The sequence below is a fragment of the Gobius niger genome (assembly GCF_951799975.1).
Source record: "Gobius niger genome assembly, chromosome: 4".
NCBI classification, from domain to species: Eukaryota; Metazoa; Chordata; class Actinopteri; order Gobiiformes; family Gobiidae; genus Gobius; species Gobius niger.
In genome coordinates, this window is record NC_136855.1 from 27,894,123 (window position 1) to 27,912,312 (window position 18,190).

Sequence of the window (18,190 nt, forward strand, 5' to 3'; positions counted from 1 at the left end):
AATGTAACCTTGCATTATGCACAAAAGACAAGTAACCACGTTTTCCAAATGAGATGACTTTAAAAGATAAGGCACACAAAGATAATGAGTAACTAAAAACTTTTGCAGCAGAAATGCACAAGACACATTTTTTCAACACCGATTCTTTATCTTGGCACGAGAGTGAGCAGATGGCACACATGATGATTTGCATTTGTGATCCAGTTAACGCAGCATATTCACTAAACCTTTAAACTGTATTTACTCCAGCCAAGCTGCACAGACCAAATTTCCTGCCTTTGTAATATAACCAGCCTCTATGTGTTAAATCTAAAAGAGCACAACTGTTGGGAATCTAACAGTTCATTCATAACCTCATTTAAAGCAGTTTGGCATCATGGCAATGCCAACCCTTGCCTCGCTTATTACACAGTAACAGCCATTTGCAAAGTCATAGACGACCCAAACCGGATCCTTTGTTTTTCAAAGTACCATAGGTCTTCAAAATATATTTAACACAAGTAAATGATTTCTATCACATTTAGGTAAAGACAGAAGCCTACCAAAAGCAAGTGTCCACAGCACATGAGTGTTCAAATCAATCCCAGTCCATGGCTGTCCTACAGGCCCCGGCAGAGTTCTGTTCTGTATGTCTTCAACCACCGATGAATTGCGTCCAGTCGTAAACTCTCGACTTCAGTCAATGATGAGTCGGTCTGTGACTGAGGTGATCTGTCCTCAGCTAAGGCCCATGCTCTGTTGCTTGCTCATATCCGTACAAACAAAAAACGTCTTAAGTTCACCTTTGCCTTTAACGTTAATTAATCCACGGCATTCACATGAGTAGCCCAAGTCATGCAGCACTGATGAGGTTTCTTCTGTAACCTGAAAAAGAAATTGATAGAATTGTAATTGAAACAATAGGTATGTAAATTTGTTGTAAAAAAATAAAAATAATACCTGTATTTTGCCGAGCTCTCCAGTGCTCTCCATTCTGCTGGCCACATTTACTGTGTTGCCCCAAATATCATACTGAGGTTTTCTTGCTCCAATCACTCCAGCAATTACAGGACCATGATTTATGCCTGCACAAACAGAAAACCTTGATACTAATTCACTGTTTTTCGTCCAAATGGAATGCAGAGAAAACACTTCAATTAATTTCTTCCAGAGAGTAATAACAGCAATAAAATACAATCATGATCACAAATAAGTTCATGTTGTGACGGTAATTATTTTGTACAGACTAGTAGTATTGTGTGTGAGCACTTCAACAGTGCTGAAAGTAAAAACACAGATCCATTTGGTTAAGTTGTGGAAGAAAGTTGGCTGAAGATACATACCGACGCGTAACCTGAAGTTGTTGAAGGAATGTCTATTAATTCCATCTAATTTGCCAATTAAAGCAATGGCAAACTCCACCATTATTCCTATTTGGGCCTTTCGTCTCTCTTGGTCCTAAACATACATTTGCATTAGTTAAATGTTCGAGTTTGTTGAGGCAAAAACAAGTATCTAGGAGCCTGACCTGATTGTTCTCCTGGCCAGGCGTACCACTGAGCCCTGCCGCTGCCATATATGTGCTCCCAATAGTTTTGATCTTCTCAACGCCACTGAACTTTGGCTTTGACAGCAGCTGCAGCATTAAAGACAGAAGAAGATCAATTAATTAAGCTATGTGTAGTGTATAAAGCTCAAATTGGGACTGAACTTTAAGAGGCAGATAATAACAGAATGCAATCAAATGAATCAAACCTCATCAAAGTCAGCAATGATTTCATTAAGCAGCCGCAGACATTCTAGTCCCTCTTTGTTGATGTCACATTCCGTGTAAAATTCTTTAAAATCTGGCACTGAGGCGAACATCACGCATACACAGCCGTAAGACTTGTAGTACAAGTCCTGTTGACATAAAGCAGCTGTTCAGACATTTGCTGTTAAAACACCTTCAGGGCACGGCCCCTGAACAAAGACTCCTCTTATTCAACATAACTAAGTACAGCAATAACAGTCTTTTTCTTAAGGCCACAATTTATTGTAGCTTCAAAGACTTTCATATTAAGGGAGTCATAATATACTGGTGTTGTTACATACCTACTGTCACATTAATGTGACATGACAAAAAAGAAAACTTGCTGTTGTTCTGTCCCACACTTTAGAGGTCATGTCTGTGCTAATAAACATGAATTTGATAGAAAACATAAAAAGTCACCTCATTCTTTTTATTTTCTCCAACAAACAGTGTGGCCACATGTGCAGGAAGCACGTTCTCCAGGAGAAGACGGTTCAGGTTTTCCCTTGTCTCAATCTCGTCCTGCTCTGTGCGGTTCTTGTACTTGAGCAAGAAGTCTCGACGGAAGCAGGCCTCGTTCTACAAGACGAGACAGCATAAAATTGTATCCAACAATCCAAGCTCCATTTGTTCTGAGTTTTTTGTCCTAACCTGTTGTGAAATGATGAACATTGTAACCAGGAATAAAGTAATGTAAATGCAGCTCATCACTTGTGGATGCTTCACAAGGCCCAGACACATCAGGATAGATTCTTCTTCTTGGCTGCACAGCACAAGACATTAGTGACTGAAATTAACTTGGCGAATTAGTTCTGTCAAAACTTTGGGGTATCAACATCCCAATATTTACCTGCTACAGTTCCAGTTACCAGAAACTTGAGCAAACAACACATTTCCATACAACTTAAAGAGCTCCTGTTTGGATGTGAGGATGATAACGTAGTATACTATGGAAGCCAAAGTCAGGAATAGCCCTTTGAGTTCAAAGCTCACTCTCAGGAATACGCCACAAGCAACCAAAGACAGGATACAGCAGAGTACTGAGTACTACATGGAGAGAAGAACATAGATCACTGCAATTATCTACAATAAAATGTTAGTAAACTTCTTGGTGAAGTTACATGTTTAACTCGGTAGTTCGTTCATTCAGTTAACTTAATTATTTCTAAACTTTGTCAATACATTTATCATGTCAGTCAACAGTGTCCATTGGTATGGTTTTACATATAAAGCTAAGTATATAAAAAAAAACTCAAAAGAGTGGACGACAAAGCAATTTCACTTGAGGGAACACACCATTCACTTACAGGGAGGTAGTAAAGGTCTAAATCCTGCTTTTGGGAAACATTGTCATGAGTCAGGTCATGACAGACACTGGAACCGTCGGTCACACATGTCTGGGCAAAGCACTGCAGCAGAGTAAAAAACATTTGAATGACATACAACCACAGGACAAAATGCTTTCAAGTGTGGTATGGCAGCTATGAACTGTAGCTACAAATAGAAAAGCACATAATGACCTTCACACAGCCCTCAACACTAAGACTCACCAGGTTGAACACAGCCATGATAACGATGACCGCAGTAGTGGTTGTGGCCAATGGGAGGCGCACACACGGCCGCTTAACAACCGCCTCGGATACCGCTGAAAGCCACTGAAAATGTGTCAACTTCTCTGGGAACAGGTGCTGGACAAGACACAAGAAAAAAAACAATGAATAATGAGTCAATCAATGAGTACAAAGTCTTTCATTTTGCTGTTTCATATGAAGCTGTTTGCCATTTCTAATGTGAGGAATGTGACTGGACCCTTACAGTCCCAACAAGCCTATGGGTCATATTATGGAGCCAGGACTCCCCTGGAAATGACTAATAAGAATAAGAGTCAAATAAGAAACACACATCCATCTACAATTTAGGAAGTCAGTCAACAACAAACAGGTGAAATTCCAAAACTCACCAAGAGTTGATTTTAAAAGGTTTGATATAACTTCATGTGAAATGTAAAGTCACCATGACTGTTTTCGCTGAATCCAAATAGTCAAGTTCTGATGCAGCAGAATTAGTTTGAGTTCAAGTTGAAGACATGTTTAGAGAAATGGAAATGCCAATGTAACATTTCACATGAACATGAATAATTACCTTTTTAAGCAAAAGAACATAAAATATAAATCACTGCAATGTTTAGTTAGAAGCAGTTAAGTTCAAGTAGAGTAGAGCCATTTTTTCCAACTTGAATTTCTTAAATACATTTCCTCCCTGTAAAAGGCTAATTAAGGGCCCTGTACCTACCTGTAGGTTTCCAGCGAAACAAATGGCCAGAGTGAGCAGCAGAACAAAAACCAATGCTCCAAACGTAATCCCCAGGGTCTGTTGACTAAAGGACATCAATGTCACATTTATTGACAAACTTTAAAATGCATACAGTATTCATTTATACAGTAGAGCAGTGGTTCCCAACCTTTTTTCCTTGAAGCCCCCCTTGGACATGTTGGAGTCGGGTCGAGTAAGTAAGTAAGTAAGTAAGTAAGTAAGTAATTAAGTAAGTAAGTAAGTGCTTTATTTGTCAAGTGTACAACCAAACAGTGTTCGGGTGTTAGTCCTGAGACGCTGCAACTGAGCCGCGCTGCCATTGTGGGCTGACCTGACCCGGAGGTCAGGGAAACCGTAGTACCCGGAGGAAACCTGGCTGGCTGCCTTCAGTCTCCTCTGATCCTCTGAAACGGTGCAGCGCCTCCTGGGTTTGTCCCTGTTTCAGAGCGTGGTGTCCTGCACTGGTCAGCTCCTCCACCTCCTCTTCCCTCTTCCAACTGTGCAGCTCCCTCCGCTCCACAACAGTCTTTCACCATCTTCTGGGAAGAGCTTGGCAGATAATCTGTTTAAGTCTCCAGTGATGTCCATTAGCCAGAAATATAGTAGGGACAGAAGGCATGTGTGGCTTCGCTGGGAGTCTTGCCTGGATACCTCCTCGTTTGTAGCTCCTCTACTCTGTGCTGCAGGTGTGGGGGCTCTTGGTGCCTCATCAGGGTCTCAGAAGAAGGAATGTGTAGGTCTTAAATGGATTTAGCTGATAAGCTAGTATTTTGTTTACTTTAAAAAGCTGCTTTCTTCACGGCTTTTGTTGACTTTTTCAGAAAAAAATTCAACCGAACCTCACAAAAACACAGCAAAGACGTACAAAAGTATCCAGTAAAAACAATGTGGAAAACAGAAACCACAAATGCAGATCACAGAAAAGGCAAAAAATGTATCTGTACCAAGAGAGAGAGGGAGGTTGCTGCCCGTTTACACGTCGCCCCCCGACTCCAAAAACTCGACTCCCAGAAATGCATCAAAACATAAAAACAAGGGCCAAAAAGTATTGTAATGCAAAAAATACTCAAAACAAGTTTTCATCAACTTTAGCTCTTTCTCCGTCATTCGTAATGATATTTTACCATTTACCATCCCTTGCAATCCCAAGCCCGCCCCCCAGGTTGGGAACCACTGCAGATGTGTGAAAAACAATTAGTGTTTTATATGGATGCCAAAACTCTTTTGCCCATACAGGTACTTACTTTTTTGTCACAAGTATCTGGACCAAGAACATGCATATGAAGATGAAAGTGGCACAACCAACATAGTGCTTAAACATAGGCAAATCCAGAGCTCGGTACTATGAGGAAAAGTAACAACATTAACTTCATTTTACTGAAACCAAGATCATATTTAATATATATATTACACTCAATATTTTTGTGTTACAAACCTGTTTCTCCAGATCTTTTTTTGGAAACCAGAGCGCTAAACTGCCTGCATCTTCAGATTTGGACCACTGCCTGTGAAACAAGACAAAAAAAACATTTTTCAATAAAAAAAGATTGTGAAGTTAAGTTATACTGAGACGGATCCACCCACTTGCTGCTGAGCTCATCAATTGTAGTCGTCATTTCATTGTGGAGCTCTTCATCAAATTTACTCTTTTGGGATTTGTTCCTGCATGAGGAAGGGAAATGAGTATTTGGCATGAAGATGAAGGCAGAGTGAAAGAGAGGGGAAGACTGTAAATCACATCATGCAATGCAGGTCAGCTACTATTATTGCCACCGAGAGCGTTAGTTGAGGAGAAAAGAAAAAAAAACTTTGTTCAAAAGTTGTCTAAGGGGAGTGTGCCAATAGGAGTATGTTAGATGGAGTTAAAGGGGTCACTGTTGTGCCTCTGCTTGGAAACCCCCCCTGGAACAGGAAGGAAACACTCAGAGAAGCACCAGCCCAGACACACGGCTGCCCCAGTGATGAAGGCCTGTCACACGGTTAGAGCGTACAACAGCGGCAACAGGCTAAACCAACCCTGTTAGTTTAGGGACTACCAGCCGTCATACTGATAAAAGTCACTTAAAATTGGGTCAGAGCAGAGGGAAGAAGCAATGTGGTCACAAGGTAGTGGGTTTGAACATGGACCTTGTGTGCCACGAAGGCCCCACTCACTTATAGCTGCCGAACGGAGGAGAGGGCAACGTGAACGGCTCTTCAAGAGACTCGTCAAAACTGTCCGGTCCAGCAGTGAGACAAAAACAAATTCATCACAAACGAATGGCACAAAGCCAAAACTAACAGCACTAACTTTATTTTGCACATTTAAATATACATAATGTATATTCACCATTTTGTTCCATAATAATCGGTTTGCAGTGCACAATGCAGTTCAGTGTAAACTCAACCCTCAACCTGGATGACCTATCCACATCATCATCATCATCCAATCAGTACCTCATCTCCAGCCTCACCTCCACTCAGCCACCTCACCCTATCATCACCCAGGATCCGATATTCAAGCCCCGTCTTCAGGGCCTCGGTCTGCTTGCCTGCTTGTGCTGCGACCCTCCTCCACCCCAATTCTACCTGGCCTAACCTCTGCTTCGGCTCAGGCTCATCATTCTCCGCTCACCTCTGACCTCTGCCAACAGTGTCCCGAATCCAGGCATCATCTCCTATGCTCATCCACTGTGCTCATGCAATTACTCTGTCTATAATCTGCCGGGGTCCTAGCACCAAATAAGATAAGCGTGTAATAATGATTCTTCTCCAGAATGAATTTCGTATAAATCCAGGCAAGCAAGAGTTTACAAGAACCATTATACAACACTACATTGTACTGAGTCAGAGTTTTATTGTTATTGCCTTTAATCTAGACCAGGGACCACAGGTGAAAATGAGCTTGTAGCTAAATCTGGTCTGCAGCACATTTGTTGTGCAATGTCTCTGTCAAATAAATAAATAAAAATCTGAATATTTAATGAGGGAGCAAAATGGCACACAAGACATTTTCAATACTAGAGTGTGGTCAATCAGATTTGTTTTTTTCTCACCTGTCAGTTATTGCTGAAGCTACTGCTGACCGAAGTGGGATGTCCTAGAAAGAAGAAGCACAGTTATTACTGATGCAAGAAAACAAGTCACACCCTCTGACACATTTGAAATATATTTTTTTTTCTTGAAACAGGAAAATGTTATGCTCGTGTAAAAAAGTTGTTATCTATAAAACCACAAAGATGTTTGTCACCTTGCGTGGCTTTCCATTCACGATGTTGTCTGCGATGAAGCCCTCTCGGTTCTGAAGATGAGCGAAGGGTTTCACGGCTCCCCATGATTCAAGATAACGGGTCATACGCACAGAAGCCCGCATTTTTAAGCCGTCATTCACCCGAGGCTTTGGTGCACTGCGTGTGTTAAGCAATGGATCCTTAGACTTAGAGATGCACATAATGAGATCTTTTCCACAAAACAGTCCTATAAAAAAAAAATCTATGCAATATGTTAAAAATTCAACTCACTCGTGGATCAATCACCAAGTAGGTTTGGACATTGAGCTCCTTCAGATAAGGGTCCCTAAGATGGCCGTTTCCCTCCTCCACCTCGTAAGCCTTGTTCAAGTGCTTCAGAGTTGCCTCTGTTATGTGGACACGTCTAAATGCAAAGTTAGACATTATCATCAGTATGTATCTGTGAAATGTGATGAAAGTAAAACTATCTAGTGTTTCCATTATGACTTAAAAACTGCTAACATTTGTTTGATAAAACATACGCAATAAAACATAGTGTGTATTGTCCAGAGGATGTATGTTTATGTGTCACATTTATTTCAAAGAAACTGCACATACCCCGGCACTCCTCCAGACTCCATGTGATTAGCCAGAGTTACATCATGTGACCACACATCAAACTGCCATTTACGAAGCCCAATTACACCACAAAGCACATTTCCTGAGTGAACACCCACTCGCATGTTGATTTCCACTCCTGTGGCCTCTCGCACCTGTCTGTGTCAAAGCAGCACTTCAACATTCAGTCAGTGACAAGTTTATGCGTTAAAGTGACACACACTTACTTGATTGCTTCACACATGTCAAGGCCCATTTTGACACAGTTTTTTGCATGTTTCGGCAGAGAGACAGGCAGTCCGGACACACAGTAATAACAGTCCCCCAGGATCTTGATTCTCATGCACTCATTTTCCTACAAGCATAAAAAGATTAGCAAGAGGTCTGTTTGTATAAAATGAAAAATAAACTACATTTATATTGATGGCATAACTGAATAACAAAAAACTGACCTTTGCAATCTGGTCAAACTTCCCAAACAGCTCATTAAGCATAATAACAAGCTCCTTGGGAGAGCAATCACTGGCTAGTTGAGTGAAGCCAACTATGTCAGCATACAGAATGCTACAATTAAAAAAACACACACAAAAAAACAGAATAATTTTAATTGATTAGATAGATTAAAGGCCCTATAAAAAAGGAAGCCAGTAAATTAATATATTAATGTTGTGCTTTAAACTCATTCCCCACTTTTCTAACATGTTCTAACAGATTCTCCACAGTTTAGGCACATTTCACTGCTTGCAGGGTCACTATTCAGGATCACTGTCACAAAAATGCTAGAAAACTAGCCTGAGAGTTTATGAAATTGATACAAATGTTTTGTAATTAGATGGAAAGTGATTTTCCCATAAATGTCTGAGTTTACAATATACTAAAGGAGGACAAAACTAAATTTGTTCCACTACTTGAAAAAAAAATCAGGCATAGCAGCCTGTATGGAGCAGTCGCGGCTGCAGTGTAATGTCTGGGGACCATCTCAAAATCTAGAGCTTGGCTCATGTTCAAAGTCACCAGCTGGAGGATTAACCTATTTTATATTTGGGTTGATGAAACCGGAGGAAACCCACCCAGACATGGGGAGAACATGCAAACTCCACACAAACAAACCCACACGATCCAAGAACCAAACCCAGCATCAAGAGCGCTAACCACTGCAGAATCATTATCACGGATAGCTTTGTTTATTTAGTACCTTTTTGTGGACCCACATCAATGCAAGTAACATAAAAATGTTTTGAACAATTGAGCAAATTATTATACATTAGATATACAGTAGCTTCAGCTCCACGTACCCACAAGTCACACAATACCATTAATGACCAAATAACGGTTTCTATAAATAACAGTTAATTCTACAACTGGGTTAAATCTCATTTAAATCTCATAAAAAGCCAGTCGATGTGAGTGTGGCACAACTGTGTATAAGAGACAACTGCAATTTTGGCAAAACTCCACAGATGGTAATCCATAAACATATAATGACTGTGTGATACATGCTGCTTATGTTAACAGCTCCAGTGGCTTAAATTCAATATGCATACTAATTCACAATTATTTCTACCTAAAAGCACAAAATGCTGAAGTAGTACAAACAGGGCACAAACAGCCTAGGACACTGACCTGACATGCTAGCACTTACTGAAAGTAACTTAAATGGCCAGATGACAGACAAAGGAGCTAATGACCTGTCTCACAAACATAATTATAGAGACAGGTTAGGGATGCAACCCATTGTTCAACAACTGTTGCTCGAAATGGACAGCAAACATGACTGACAGCTAAACAATGGCACTGGGATTATCAATCAGACATAAACAAACCCTCGTGAATGAGCTGAGTTGAACAATTTTCTTTTGAATCTTTATAAGATACAGAGAAAATACAAGCATAAACACTTGTGTGAATAGCTTAAGGTACTGGGGAAGAAACTCATGAATGCAAATCCCAGTTATGCCAAAATGAGCTGCTGAGCCATCTGCCAAAGTTCATTTTAAGCTGACCCACAGTCTGTCAGCACTATCTAAATTAATGAAAGCCTTGTGAAACAAAGAGCTGGAACTGGGTCACTGTTGTGAAAACGAACATACTAATCTTCACTATCAAGAGAATTGGAAAAAAGCATACATTTTGTCAAGCGCTTTTCTACATCTGATATCTTTCACATCACATAAATAACGCAGCAAACATTTGCTGTCAATACTATATTGTCAACAGAGTTTGAATTCTAAAATCTGAATTGTCCAAAACATGTTTTGATCGTTGAATAAGTGTGCATATTCATAATCTACCAATTGGTAATTTTGGAAGTGGTTCTACCTTACATTCTCGTGCCGCTTCACATAGAGGCTGTGGAAGTTGTTATCTTTGACCAGCCGCTGTTGCTCCTCTTTATCTTTACAGTCTTGTAAGCGTTCCATAATTGCCAGCTTCATCTTCATTGAGATGTAGACTGGCAGAACAGACTGCAGCAGGTTTTCCTGTAACAAACATAACCAGTTACATAACTATCATTCTCTTAGGCCTGACTTCACATCATTACATTATATTCAGTGCACTTTGCTCTGAAATTATATTAGTGCAAGCACTTTTTTGGTGAGTTTAAAGTCTACAAGTGCCTGTCAGAACAGTGCTCATCATTTAATCTGAGGCCTTGTTACTCTTGAAGAGAGTTATAACTGACAGATGACCAAGAAACAACATGACTGAACATGACTGCTCTTCTTTTGTTCAAATGTTTGTACCAACATACACTCAGTTTAGTTGCGGCACATCATTAAACTGAAATAAATCAGTGAGTCATGACCTCAAGATTATGAATAGATTTTTCAACAATATATCAACAATATTTAGCAAGTTTTCAGAAGGAAGTTTCACATTTTTAAGGAACTTGTATGTACAATTGACGACTCTGCCAAATGAGTGTTGAGAAAAACAAAAATGAAAACTGATGTTAGATGCTATCAGGCTAACATCTAAGAAACAATCCTGTTTAAACCCATCAGGGACTGCCCCACCTACAATCAGGTTAAACCGTCCGAAACATACACACACAAAAATGTGTATCCCTTTAATTAAACAAAACATATGTGTGTCTTCAGGGCGTGTAAATGTCACAGTGTTCAGTGATAATATATTAAAAGCCACGGTAACACTTCCATTGTAAATATTTTTGTAGAAGCAGCAACAAGTCTTATTGTCAGTATATTCCAAGCCCCTCACAAAGAAACTATTTAAACAAGAGCAAATTGTGTCAAAAAGCTTCTGAAGATTGGGTAATCCAGCACAGATTTATCTAATTTAAAAACTATCAAGGTTAATCTAATTTGAGAAGCATGTTTGTCCAGATGAAACACTAATGAAAGTCAATATAAAGCCGGGTAAATGCAAACCTTAAACAGAAGGGCAGGACCAGTTGCAGTTTGGGGTATTTCAAACAGGTGCAATTCTACAGTAGAGACTAATTCAAGAGGCTGTAATCTCCAAAATGCATTACCTTCTTTTATGACAGTGACAATGTTGGTGTTGTTCATCCCTTTTAACCAGTGCATATTGAACTGGTCATGTTTTACGAGCAAGATTTAGAGGCTAAGCGGCCACAGTTGGCTCCCAGATCTTTCTTGGCTCACCTCTAATACAGCTTAGATTCAGCAAAAGCAATTACCAACAAGCCAGTTTCATTATTTTCTAAAATGTTTTTGTCCTTGTGTCAGAGAAGAAAATGTGGAAATGTGAAATCAAGTGTTCTCCCACACACCATTGCTGTCAGCAGATGCAACGTTAATAAAGTAACAATATAAAACAGTTAAGAACAACTCATTTAGCTGATGGGTCACCACTGGTAAATCTAGCAACAGATACAGCATCAGAAAAAGTGGAAACTCCAGTTTATATACTATTTGTTGCGGTTCTTTGCTATGGTATTCCACACAAAAGGTCTAACTATTAGTATCAGTACTGACAAGTAAGACAGTGCCACTAATCATGTTTCATAATAATAAAGTAATCTCCTTTATCAGCATGGGGGGTTTCAAATCAACAGGTTTACAGTGGATTCTTTGGCAATACAAGCATGTGATGTGGTTAGGACTTTGAGGAATAAAATGGTGTTACTTAGTATTGGAATGAAAGTGTAAAAAGTCCATCTACGGTCATAAAAAACAACTGAGAAAAATATTTTATTTTAAAAGGATTAATAAATATGTTTGGGGCGGGTAATGTGTAACTGTGTGGTATAGACAGAACTGACCTGTTGCCTCTTCTCTATCTCCAGCTTCATGCGCATACTCAGGCTCCTCAGCGTGTCCTGGAAAGTTTGTCTTAGAGTTTTCTCCATCAGGACCTTATGAAAAGCCCCAACTACACAGCCGCACAGAAACACCACTGCATTTGACACCAGCTATAAAGCAGCAGAGAGGCAAATGAAGCGCATACTATAATGAAGGGTAACGCTACAGAAAGTTATTACACTTCACCTGGTTGGGAAGATAATGAGGGGCTTGATCTTTGTACACGGTGAGTCGGAGAGCAATGACCATGATGTGGGAGACGGAGGAGGCCACGCTGAGCACGACTGCATGCCACAGCTGGAACGGCAGCATTGTGTACACGGTGAAGATGATGAAGAGAAAGAACGGCACCTGAAAGAACACATATTGATTTATCACTGTGGGTGGAGACTGTCCTGGTGTTTATGGGTTTTAGGGGAAAGGCTACAATGGCCACATAGTTGCAGGGCCGCGACAGGGACACAACACTGACATACGACCATTTACCCTCTGATTCGTTTACAAGGGGCAATTTAGGGTCACCACCTCTGAAACAGATGTCTTTGGATGGTAGGAGGAGAGAACCCCTGGTGACGCAGCAGGATAGCAACACTTCACTTTGAGGGATTGTTGATTGCAGAATGCTTAACTACGTTTCTAATAGTTTGGTTGTCAAAGGTATACCAGTGCTCTTTTAGAACGTGATGAGTAAAGAAGACTAGAATTAGCTCTATTTGCAGTTACGTTACCTGATCCCAAGGCAGAAAGATGGGTCCACTGAAGATGAAGGTGTAGCCCATAGACAGGTGTGTGGCCCAGATGACTAGTCCCAGGAGACGCCTCCATCTCTGCGACAGCATGTCCGTACAGACGAGCACGAAGACGGCCAGAAACACAAACAGGCTGGCGCTCACCACGCTCACAAAGGCACAGTGTTTCTCTGCGCTCTACACCAGCGGCAGGAAAAAGAACAATAAACACATTTTATTACAGCCTCATTGACTCCTAAAAGGCAACTGTTAGTCCTGGCTATATTTGACACTGTAAATCCAGGTTGACAGGATGTTTTTTTTAATGAGCCACATCCTGGCTCATTAGATGGTTATCAAAGATTCTGAGCGTAGCTTACTTTTATAGGATATTTTATTATACATGTACATTTTTAATTCTCCAGCTTTGTTCTTCCAACATGTCTCCATATTCTCAATTGTGAGACTGTGCCAGTGATGAGCAGGTTTGAGAATGATTTTGTTGTACCTGCAAGTAAAATCTTACTGAATAATGTTTCAGTGCTCTGTTCCTGCTTTTGTGACGTAAAGTCATTGAAGACGATAAAAGGAGCCCAACCGGAGAAAACAAACGGGTAAAAGAGCAAAAGTGTGAGACAGTCCCACAAAGTCAGAGTTAATAGATCCCAGCTCAGAGAAGGCCATCTCTGCATTGTATGTCGAGCTTTCAGGTTGCCATGGCAGCCTGCAAAAGGGCACTTGTGAACTGAAACACTTTGTGCTCTCCACAAAGTGTCTTAACAAAACCTAGGCTGAAAAAGAACAGTTTTTACATGAACATGACACTCTGCAACTTGCTCCATCCATGTTAACATATACTATGTAACAATGAAGTAAAGCAGTATAGCTTTTTTTGTTGTTTGTTTGACCATAGAGTCAAACAAACTTTTTAAAACCACCAAGTACAGGTAGGCTATGTCTGGAAATGAAGTAAATGCAGTGCTGAATGTCCCACTTGAACTTCAAAGTAACAAAGGAAGCTGTGGTTTATTGGCTTATAGTGCCCAATCAACAGTTGGGGGCAGGTGGTGCTGATAGTGCCACTTCACAAAAAGCCAGTCAAGAGCTGCTCTTCTTTAGATGGCCGAGTGAAGTGGAGTTACATAAGCCCACAGTGGCTTCCTGACACTAGTGCTGGACCCTTGACAAGGATTCTGTTCTTTTGCTTTTTATCAGCTGCATATGGAATTATAGTGTCATTCTTTCACACACAATAAACTGAGCAAAACAAACATGATATACTATTACAATTTAAAAGATGAAAGAAGTCATTGTAATGCGTGTCCATTAGGTCAATAGTACAATGGCAGGAAGACTGTGATGTTTTTTCCAGAAGGGAAAAGTCATATAACCTGCTGTGACAGAAGCTGTCAGTTCATAAATGACTGATTAGACCAAAGGACTGGGTGGTGACCTGGCTCCTGCGATGCCAAAACCCACAGTGCGCTGCCAATAAGAATAGATATTTCCAGTCTACCTTTTCCTGACACTGTAAGAAGTGCTTTGCCAACATCACTACCTCAATGTATTTCTTTTTTTTTGTTTTTATTGTGCTAAAAATGGTAGAGAAGCTTTCATTTTTGTTACACGGATTCTCTTGTTACGAAAAAACAACACTACTCATTATTTTAGCATTATCTTTTGAAATGTATAAATGTGACTTCAGATGTAATTCTGACATAAAAACAGTCAATTATTACAAGCTACACTTCATTTTACAAATGTCCCGTGTAACAATGTGTTATAACTTGTACCAATGTAGTACATACACAATGGAATAATGTGTATTAGTAGTTTAGTAGTGCATAATGTAATAAGACAAAAGACCCTTAGGGTTCGAGTTAGATTTATTTATTTTTTGTCTTATTACAGTGTGTACCTCCAAACTACTCCTAAACATTATTCCATTGAGTATGTAACCCAGAACTACAAGTTACTACATGTTTTTAAATAGCACATTGCATTGTACTAAATTTGGCCAGTGCAATGTACCAAAGGCAGTGTAAAATAAAATGTTACCGCCAACCAGGTCCCTTGGGTTTGGCTCTTCAGCCAAGTACTCTTCGAAGCCTGCTTTACATTACACAACATCATATTCCTGAATGGAGCAATGAAGTGGTTGGGTTCACATTTTAAGATTACATAAAGTGAATTTTTTGGTTCTTTCACAACAATATAAAGCCAGATCCCTTATGGTTTCATATCATAGCAGGTTAAAACAGAAACATAGATAAAACACACTTTTATCCACACAAAGCGATGCAATCAGTCAAAATGCAATAACTAGAGACTTACCAGTCCCAGGGCGAAGAAGAGAATGAGGAGGCTTAAACAGGAGAGCATGGAGAGGCCCAGCAGCAGCACCAGTGGCTGATACTGGTTGATGCAGGAGAATTTCCGATACAATGCCTCATTTTTGAGCTCCTGGTCATTCAGCAGGTACTTCCCCTTGGCTGGCATTGCTATAGAGGCATAGTAGTTGTACAAGAAATCTGATGCCACGACAAATGACTAATTCCACTGTCCAAGATCTGTGAGGATCCCCTTGCTAGCTTATGGTGATTAAATAACATTTGTATTTTCCTCTTGATCCCACATCGTGAAGGAGCAGGTGCAGGTTCAGCTTCCTCACTTTCTCCTCTTCTTTGAGCAGGAATTTCTTCGCCCTCTACACTCTGGCTAGTGTTGGCAGGCCACTGTCCTTCATCCTTTGCCAGCTACTGTGTTGCTCCCTCACGAGGGTCTGAGAGACACAAAGCTGGAGGGGAGGGCTCTTTAAAGAAGGGGAGGAGAGCAGCAAGAAGCGAGAGTGATGGGAAAGAGCTCCAACAAAGAGCATCAGAAATCCCAAAGGCACCTGGCCGACATGGAACCCAGTAGTTAGGACAAGGGCTGCACTCTCCCCAGGAGTTCACACAGGCACCTGGACACAGACACAGAGCAGAAAGACAGTATGTTAACCATTGTCACCATTAAAACAACTGTCATCTTCTCCAAGATCTGCAATTAAACATCTATTACAGGGTTTAATTATAATCATTTTAAAGTACTATGGAAATCCAAAAGGTATTAATTATCAGCATATATAAAGTACTATGGATGAATTCCTCTGCTTCTTACATGGCAGCTACAGCAGCTGCTCTGTGCCACAAAATGAATGGAAAAGAAAGTGCATGACATGATAATATAGTAATAGGCATATTGTTGACTTAAATGAGCAGCGTGAAGCAAATACCTTACATTTTCTTTCAGTTTCTCCACAAAAAGGACCTACAAACCTATGTTATCTGCTAAATGTTTCACTGATGTAAATGTTCTGAAAATAATCATGAAATCATAGAAAATCTTTCCTTAACCCTTCCAGTCGACAAGCTTGCAACTCACATCTTGCATCTGCTTTCTCTCTACTTTTCAGATGCTCTATCAAGAAAACTGGCACTGAATCCACAGTAAATTAAGCAAACAGAGAAAATAAAACTAAATGTGTTTATTGGAGTAGAGTGTAAAAGTCACTCTGGATGATGACGATCCATATTCTACAAAAAAAGATTTTTCCCAGAAGAAGCCACTTGATCATTGTCGTAGTTGCATAGAAAAGAAGCTGCTCGTGACACTTTTGGTAGCGTTGCTTTGAAGCTTTTGACAGCGAACAGAGACGCTTCAGTGGAGAACAGTCTTTCAGTGAGTAGACATGAATAGCGAAACTACAGTGACTGGCAGCACATTCTTTATAAAAACTCTGCAATAGAAGGAATCACATAGCAACCTTGTAAACTGGCGTCACTGGAGCAGCAGCACAAAACCCGACTAACGTCACAGTGTGAGCGCTGCTGAGACAGGAACACACAGGTCCTGGAGTCAAACAAAACAGGAGATGATGTTGGAAGAGTAATAGGAGCTAAGAAATACAGCAAGTGTTCACTGCTCACAGCTTTAGAAAAACAACAACAGAGAAAAGAGAACAGAGAGTGAAGTGTGTACAGCACAGATACTGCAGACAAGCAGACCATTTTATTGAGATCAAAGATAAAAACGACTCCAGAAACAGATGAAGTCGTCTGTTTGAAATACTGATTACTGGTGTAATGAACTCAAGTCAATATTAGCTCTTTCATGAGATATAGCCGTTAAGTGGGAAATGAAAACCACAGCTTTAACTTAATCTTTCATTTTGCAGTCACCATTAACTGAACACATTCTGCTTCTTTATTATTGCTGGTATTCCTGAAGGGAGTTTTACACAGACTTAAAGAACAATTTTTTAAGAACAACATTTATGACTTTTTGACAGTTATCCTGCTGCAACCTGAACCTCTTTATAAGAGTCTTATTTAGATTTTATTGCTTCCATTGTTCTTTTTGTTCAGTGCACTCAGACCAAATAATACAAAAGGGTCCCAAAAGAAGTGACAGCTCACAAAGGTGACAGAGCTCAATCCAACAAACCACACATTAAACTAATTCAAGAGAGACACAAATGTAATTCAACCTGGATAGACAAGCAGCGATTAGGAAGATTGATTTATTGACATATGTATATATAGTTTTTGGCCATCAGACCCCAGTAGTAGACATCGATATATGAATTAAAGTCAGCATGGATGAGCAGTTTGGAGTTAAGATAAGATAAGATAATCCTTTATTGATCTCACAACGGAGAAATTCACTTGTTACAGTCGGTGTTCAAGAAGATCACTCAGAGTTAATAAAGTGCAGCTGATACAGAGATTATTGCACATGTTACTTTACAGTCTTATTGTACAGTCTGACAGCAGTGGGGATGAAGGCTTTGCGGTAGCGCTCCGTCCTGCACTGAGGGTGTCTCAGTCTGCCACTGAGAGAGCTGCACAGCTCTTCTACAGTCCCGTGCAGTGGGTGGGAGGTGTTGTCCATGATGGAGGTGAGCTTGGCAAACACCCTCCTGTCCCTCACCTCCTCCACAGAGTCCAGGGGGCAGCCCAGGACGGAGCTGGCCCTCCTGACCAGCTTGTTCAGTCTGTTCTTGTCCCCCTCTGTGCTGCCCGGGGCCCAGCACACGGCAGCGTAGTGGAGAGCAGAGGCGACCACAGAGTTATAAAAAGTCCTGAGCAGAGGCCTGCTCACTCCGGACGACCTCAGTCTCCTCAGAAGGTGGAGGCGACTTTGGCCCTTCTTGTACAGGGAGTTGGTGTTGTGGGACCAGTCCAGTTTATTGTTGAGGTGAACACCCAGGTACTTGAAACT

General features: G+C 40.5%; 1 protein-coding gene across 2 annotated transcripts in view; it reads right to left on the reverse strand.

The window, feature by feature from the left end:
- Nucleotides 1-80: 80 nt before the first annotated feature.
- The window catches only part of adcy7 (adenylate cyclase 7), a 28,945-nt gene continuing 10,835 nt past the window's right edge, over nucleotides 81-18,190 (reverse strand). Inside the window, exons 2-27 of one of the 2 annotated variants that reach the window (XM_079554586.1) lie at nucleotides 15,263-15,890; nucleotides 12,929-13,126; nucleotides 12,387-12,551; nucleotides 12,161-12,310; nucleotides 10,231-10,391; nucleotides 8,364-8,475; nucleotides 8,139-8,266; nucleotides 7,912-8,070; nucleotides 7,585-7,717; nucleotides 7,314-7,499; nucleotides 7,120-7,163; nucleotides 6,239-6,298; nucleotides 5,669-5,746; nucleotides 5,520-5,589; nucleotides 5,329-5,426; nucleotides 4,064-4,148; nucleotides 3,322-3,459; nucleotides 3,079-3,180; nucleotides 2,622-2,818; nucleotides 2,423-2,534; nucleotides 2,192-2,350; nucleotides 1,735-1,881; nucleotides 1,508-1,615; nucleotides 1,323-1,437; nucleotides 940-1,064; nucleotides 81-864 (exon numbers count right to left, since the gene is read on the reverse strand). In XM_079554586.1, the coding sequence (XP_079410712.1) occupies nucleotides 718-864; nucleotides 940-1,064; nucleotides 1,323-1,437; nucleotides 1,508-1,615; nucleotides 1,735-1,881; nucleotides 2,192-2,350; nucleotides 2,423-2,534; nucleotides 2,622-2,818; nucleotides 3,079-3,180; nucleotides 3,322-3,459; nucleotides 4,064-4,148; nucleotides 5,329-5,426; nucleotides 5,520-5,589; nucleotides 5,669-5,746; nucleotides 6,239-6,298; nucleotides 7,120-7,163; nucleotides 7,314-7,499; nucleotides 7,585-7,717; nucleotides 7,912-8,070; nucleotides 8,139-8,266; nucleotides 8,364-8,475; nucleotides 10,231-10,391; nucleotides 12,161-12,310; nucleotides 12,387-12,551; nucleotides 12,929-13,126; nucleotides 15,263-15,427 (3,342 nt within the window). In that variant the 5' untranslated portion in view covers nucleotides 15,428-15,890 and the 3' untranslated portion in view covers nucleotides 81-717. The remainder of the gene's footprint in view (nucleotides 865-939; nucleotides 1,065-1,322; nucleotides 1,438-1,507; nucleotides 1,616-1,734; nucleotides 1,882-2,191; nucleotides 2,351-2,422; nucleotides 2,535-2,621; nucleotides 2,819-3,078; nucleotides 3,181-3,321; nucleotides 3,460-4,063; nucleotides 4,149-5,328; nucleotides 5,427-5,519; nucleotides 5,590-5,668; nucleotides 5,747-6,238; nucleotides 6,299-7,119; nucleotides 7,164-7,313; nucleotides 7,500-7,584; nucleotides 7,718-7,911; nucleotides 8,071-8,138; nucleotides 8,267-8,363; nucleotides 8,476-10,230; nucleotides 10,392-12,160; nucleotides 12,311-12,386; nucleotides 12,552-12,928; nucleotides 13,127-15,262; nucleotides 15,891-18,190) is intronic. The other variant, XM_079554587.1, reaches the window with a different exon arrangement.